The following is a 6,000-nucleotide window of genomic DNA, read 5'->3' on the forward strand; positions in this document are numbered from 1 at the left end:
TTTCTAGTACGTTACATTTACCAGAAAGTCTGGTTTGTGTTACTGTGGACACTGGCTGAATCAGCTTTGAGCTGGAGAATCATTCAGCCTCTCCAAGAAGTGGAGACCCTGAAGGGGGCACAGACACTCTCATTATCCCATAGCTATCTCTTTGTTCAGGCACCGGACTCTAGATAAGCAGACCTAACACGTAGAGGCAGTTTCTACCTTCCCTGAGTCTACCGATACCGACTTTACATACCACCAGATGTGTATATCAAGAGATCCCCCTAGTGGTAGTGGTCAAATGGGTTGGATCCCCAGTCCCCTGATGATGGTGTTTATTTTTATTAAGATTTAGCAGGTGGGGGGTTAGAGGCTGGAAGTGGTTGAGGGTTGATTTGAGCTTTTGGGAGAGAGCTCAGCCTTCAATTGGGAATTCCACAGTTGTTGACATTATTCACTTCATGGATTCAGCTGCCAAATCGTAACCAATTTTGCACATGAAAACCATTAATCAAATTGGTATATTTTAATTCCAACCAGCTCACCATGGCAGCCCTTTGTTTTTGCTTGTTTCCAGGAGTGCGATCAGGTCCATATCGACGACGTGTCATCAGACGACAATGGGCAGGATCTAAGGTAAAGCTAGTACCATACTAGTCCTTTCACAGTTCTCTCCAATTTAAGTCAAGCTCAAGAGTCATTCTCTCTTTTTTCCCTCCTCTCTGTTTAGTACATATAATTTTAGCACAGACGGATTCCATGCTGCTGCCACTAGTGCCAACCTGTGTCTGGCCACCGGCGTACGAGGAGGTGTGGACTGGATGAGAAAGCTGGCCTTCCGCTACAGACGAGTAAAAGAAATTTACACCACCTATAAAAATAACGTCGGAGGTAATCCCCCAATAAACTGCTTTGCTAAAATTACTGGGGAAGAGGGGTGGTGTGTCAACAAAAGCACTCACAAGTTTCTCAAATAATCCCTTATGCAGAAACCACTTGGTCTGGGTAAATTTCGAAATTTCTCAAAGTAATCGCACGACGATCCAACTCAAACAATGTTTCTGTTCATTTCAGGTCTGCTTGGCCCGGCCAAAAGGGAAGCCTGGTTGCAATTGCGAGCAGAAATTGAAGCCCTGACTGACTCCTGGTTAACACTGGCTCTGAAAGCACTAACATTAATCCACTCAAGGTAGGCCTTCGCACCAGTGAATTATATAGTGCCCATCTCTGATACACATAAATCAGCGAGAGGCATAAATAACGGTGCCCCAATAACTCAAAGAACACTGTGTGTTTTTGAAAAACAGCTTTTTAAGTGACCATCCATTTATCATGGAGCATTCTGAATGACAAATGGCGCTCCTCTTTAGCCTTGTCCTCCCTTGTGCGATTTAACTTGACATTATTTGCCTTTCAATTACAGATCAAACTGTGTGAACATCTTAGTCACCACAACACAGCTCATACCAGCCCTCGCCAAGGTCCTACTGTACGGACTGGGAGTAGTATTTCCAATTGAAAATATTTATAGCGCCACGAAAATAGGTAAGTGTGAGCTCAGTATTGACTACCTGTGTGTATGAATGGACTCTATTGGAGTGTGGCCATAATTGCAGCAATATTACGTGTAAACAGTGCGAGACACATGGCGTGTGATTGGGTTAGGCTGCAGAAGTGGCGGACACATGAGAGGGTTGATGTTCAGGAAGAGGTCTAATCAGGCTGGGATTATTTTCTTGGAGCTCAGCCTGAACTGGGCCTCTCCTTTTCAGGTCTACATATGAAACCACTTCGGCAAATTTATGTCATTCCACTTTGACGTTTTTTTCTTCTCTGCTTTTGTGAATGCAAAATAAACACAGACCTGTACTTTCATACTTTCGTTCGCGCAAAGCTCAGCGCTTCCCTCACTGCGGCATTTGCATGTGAGGTTGATTTAGCTTGTTAAACTCCATTTGTCCCATGTTGTGGGAGGAATAAGGCACACTTAATGCTTTTCAGACTACTTTTATCTGAGAATCGATCTTATCGTATCTCCAAGCCAAAGTGTTTATACTGCGTAATTTTGTGTAACTTATTGCGTATTTAAAGAGCCCCTCACCAGGGCTGGATCTTGGATGTGGCTTCCTTGCTTTCTGCAGCAACCTAAACCTGTTTCTTCTCTCCCCAGGAAAAGAGAGCTGCTTTGAGAGAGTAATCCAGAGGTTCGGGAGGAAAGTTGTTTATGTGGTGGTGGGGGATGGCGTGGAGGAGGAGCAAGGTTCGAAAAAGGTATGAAGATGCTTAGAACTCTATAGCACTTTTCCTTAAACCTTCAATTTCTTCAGTCCATTCTCTGAAAATGTCATTTGACCAGTGAGAGAATGATTCTCTTATTGTAATCAGCTCAATTCCCCTGACAGCTCGAATGTAAAAGGAGGGGAGATGACATAATTACACGTCCCTGCATGTGACTGTGCCGTTTCACAGTGTGTAATGCTAGACAAGTCCTCTCAGGCATTTTATAGGGGCCGGTTCATAAATATAACATGCATTTAAGGCGCTTAAATCATTGTTAGATAAGTCGAGGATATTCAGAAGAACATTAGGAGTGTTGTTTTCCCGTCTCTTGTTGTTCCGACCAGAAGATTTATGTCACCTGCCGCCTGTGCATTCAGAACGTCCACCAGGTTTTCCAAAGCTGTAAGCCACAAAACCTGAAATTATTCATTGTGTAATTAATAATCAAAGCTGCTTGTTGTTCAGACAGGTTCCGAACAGACAAAAACTTGTTGGTGTGATTATTATATTGTGCCAAGTGATTCGTTCCATGTTGTCAGTTAATCATGCAAGGAATGTGAATGTAGGAAGTTTAAGCTTTATGTGTCAGTCCCCATTTCCTCTGAAACAAAGTGTTTAGATGTAGCGGAGGGGATTTTAATAAGTCCTTGGCACTTGAGAAACCCGGCTTGATATAAAATGCCACAGTTTTGTCAGATACAACACTAGTGTCAAGGGTGACTTTCTATGAAACCACCAAAGCAAAGTTAAACCTTTGTATACTTTCGTTTTTTTCCATCGTATCCCAGAAACAATTCCCCTCTAGTTAATAACCCGACCAAGGCAAAAGTAGATATCATCTCTGGCTTTTAAAGTTAAAAGCAAAGACAATTTACAAAACAAAAGAAAAGAGTCTTTTAAGGGTCAGTGCAAGCTTCTTTAAGCGGAACATATGCTTGAGAGAGGCTATACCTTTGATAACATTCAGTAATGGTTTGTGTGCAGACGACTCTGGGCTGACAAGCTTCTTTCATTCTGGCAGAATCATATTTCCCTGTGGCCTCTCCCAGGAACAATGCCTTATTTGCAATGTTGTGTTCAGATAAGTTTGTGCAGAGGTGCTGTACATATATATATATATATATATATATATATATATATATATATACATTTAAATTAAACTGAATTTTTTTCCCCCTCTAATTTCCCTCACTGCTTATTAATATTTGAACAACATGTACCCGCCAAATCATCCTGCAGAAAGAAAAAAACTGAATCAGAAGTAGAGGACCCCTGAAGAATCTCATGACTGTGTGTCAAGGTCCATAAGTTTCTTAAAATCTTTTCATGACCAAGTTCAGGTTACAGAATATCATGCGAGCTGACCTCCCAAAAATGAAATCATATGTTATGAATTAATAATTCATCCTATTTATTATTATTATTATAAAAGCTTTTTACCTTGATAACATTTTCAAAAACTTTTTTGATATTATTAAAGAAAGATTAAGAAACACATGTGCATGTGTATTCAAAATGTAGGAAAAAAATGTGGTTTCAACATGGTTTAAATTGAAAATGGTCTAAACTTTTTTTTTCTTATTTTTTAACCAACATGAACACAAAGAATACATTTGTTTTTATTGAAGTAGATATATGTCCTTTATTTTCAATTAGCTTTATTTCCTTGTAATATTGAGCTATCTGTCCATTTTATTTTTATTATTATTTTCTTAAATGATACTTGCTGAGTAATCTCATTGGTATGGTGCTGCTTCAGTGGTTGTAGTTTGTAAGTTCTTTTTCTTCTCAAGTCTTGTGTGATTGTTACGGGCCATCGAGGCCTTTCAGACGGCACTCACAGGCGTGATTGTTTTTCTAAGTGAAGTGTTCATTGCAGGTTTTGTGTTTCTTTATTTTCTCTTTCACCCTCAAACACACACTCTCTCTCTCTCCCTGTGTTTTCCAGCACAACATGCCTTTCTGGAGGATCTCTAGTCACTCTGACCTCATGGCCCTGCATCATGCTCTGGACCTGGAGTACTTGTAGCACTGTGACGGCCCTATCGCTCTGTCCCAGGCCGTGCGGGGGCCCTGCAGACCCACACCCTGCGTCGCCCAAGCGTCTGCGTTCCTACAGCACCAGACCAAAAACAAAACCATTCACATACATAACGTAGAGAGAGAGAGCGACATGCTCAGCGTGTTGACACATGGCCGCAATTCGTCTTAACCCTAAACCTTTTTCGAAGTGGAGGAGAGTGAATTTATGGCATTGCAGCTGCTGGCCCTGGTTAACTGTGAATTGGCTTTTTTTCCGAAGCCATCAAAAAGTTTTACAGCCCTGTGTATGCAGGGGACTCGGCAAGGGTTCACACCTGTGACAAAAACTGAGCTACCGATGCCTTTGGAACTCAGCAGGACTCCGATCCCACTGCGACTTGGTGTAATGTTTTGTCTCTTTATGTCTCCACCGATGGTACAAAGACAGTCGAGCACAAGCCCTATGTTTTCCTTATTTCGCCCTGGATGTCCTACACTTCTTATTTATAATCTTTGAGAGACTTTGCGGAGTGGCACCGACCCTGAAAAAGAGACTTGTGCCTTTTTGCATTACAAAGTACTTTAATTCCCCTACACCAAGAAGTTTACGGAGGAAAAAAATGGATTTTCTAAATAATTTAAAGAAAAAATTTAACGAAACGTTATTTACATTGCAGAGACAATCGTGTACAGCCATTTTGGTGTGTGTGTGTGTGAGTGTGTAAATTTGTAATCACTGGACTATTCCTTCCTATATTGATTAAGGTACATGCTGTGGAAAGCCGTTTCATGGAAGTACGTACGTAAAGGCGTTGACGCAGTAGCTCGTGCAAAGCCTGAAAGTGTTGACGTGTTCGAGGTTTCATTCAATAAATAAATGTAGATAAGGATTTTTTTTTTTTTTGATAATTGTTTTGTCATGACCAAAAGCATGGATGTCAAGTGTCAATAATTTCATAATTTTTTTCAGTGATGTTTTGCTTCCTCCTTTGTAGGCTTCTGCTCCTCAAAGGTGGTGAGAACTTGCAGAGTCCATGTAGAGACTTTCTCCACGATAAAATGTGACTCTTTCAGTCAAGTGAATTAAATCCCAATGGTAGCTCAAACTCTAAGGCAGAACATTAGCAGCATAATAACAATAATAATCTTTTGAATGTCAAGCTTCAAACTGAGTGTAATTGTCTGTATCCCCTGTATCTCCTGCTCAAGCTGGACATTGAACCTCAGCGTCCACCATGGGCATTTAAGCTTAAATAGGTTTTATTATCTTTTGTACTGGCGCAAAAGCAGAAAGTCTTGTACAGCGAGTGTAATTTTGTATGAAGTAGTCTTTTTATTTTGATTGTGTCCACTTGGAAATCGCTGTAGTTGGATTTTCATGATGCATATTGGTAGTTCTAAGGTAACTTTGGACTGGAAACTCTAGCTCTTAGACTTTACGAAAGAAAGCCACTACTCACTCACACCTACACACACGCACTCACAATGGAGTTGAGAACATACATGTGCTATCAACTGTGAATTTCCCCAGCTAACTCGATCAGTTTTTAATTTTCCCTTCAGGCACATGATAATGTTCGGCTCCTGCAGGTGAGGTCTTCTTCTCTGGCCTAGCTTTTCTCACCACATTTACAATTTCACTCCTCTTATTGCATCGCCCGCCACCTCCCGTACCGGGGAATCACATTTTGCTGCTAGATCACGGTAACAGTA

At 41.0% G+C, this 6,000-nt stretch overlaps 1 protein-coding gene across 12 annotated transcripts in view; it reads left to right on the forward strand.

The window, feature by feature from the left end:
* Positions 1 to 5,177, forward strand: part of LOC132115999 (eyes absent homolog 1-like) — a 52,898-nt gene extending 47,721 nt beyond the window's left edge. For all 12 annotated transcript variants that reach the window (XM_059524486.1, XM_059524488.1, XM_059524496.1 and 9 more), the window contains 6 exons: positions 563 to 621; positions 716 to 876; positions 1,060 to 1,174; positions 1,409 to 1,530; positions 2,156 to 2,256; positions 4,214 to 5,177. In XM_059524486.1, coding sequence (XP_059380469.1) covers positions 563 to 621; positions 716 to 876; positions 1,060 to 1,174; positions 1,409 to 1,530; positions 2,156 to 2,256; positions 4,214 to 4,294 — 639 coding nt within the window. In that variant the 3' untranslated portion in view covers positions 4,295 to 5,177. The remainder of the gene's footprint in view (positions 1 to 562; positions 622 to 715; positions 877 to 1,059; positions 1,175 to 1,408; positions 1,531 to 2,155; positions 2,257 to 4,213) is intronic.
* The last annotated feature ends 823 nt before the right edge of the window (positions 5,178 to 6,000 follow it).

This window comes from Carassius carassius, chromosome 35 (genome assembly GCF_963082965.1).
Source record: "Carassius carassius chromosome 35, fCarCar2.1, whole genome shotgun sequence".
NCBI lineage: Eukaryota > Metazoa > Chordata > Actinopteri > Cypriniformes > Cyprinidae > Carassius > Carassius carassius.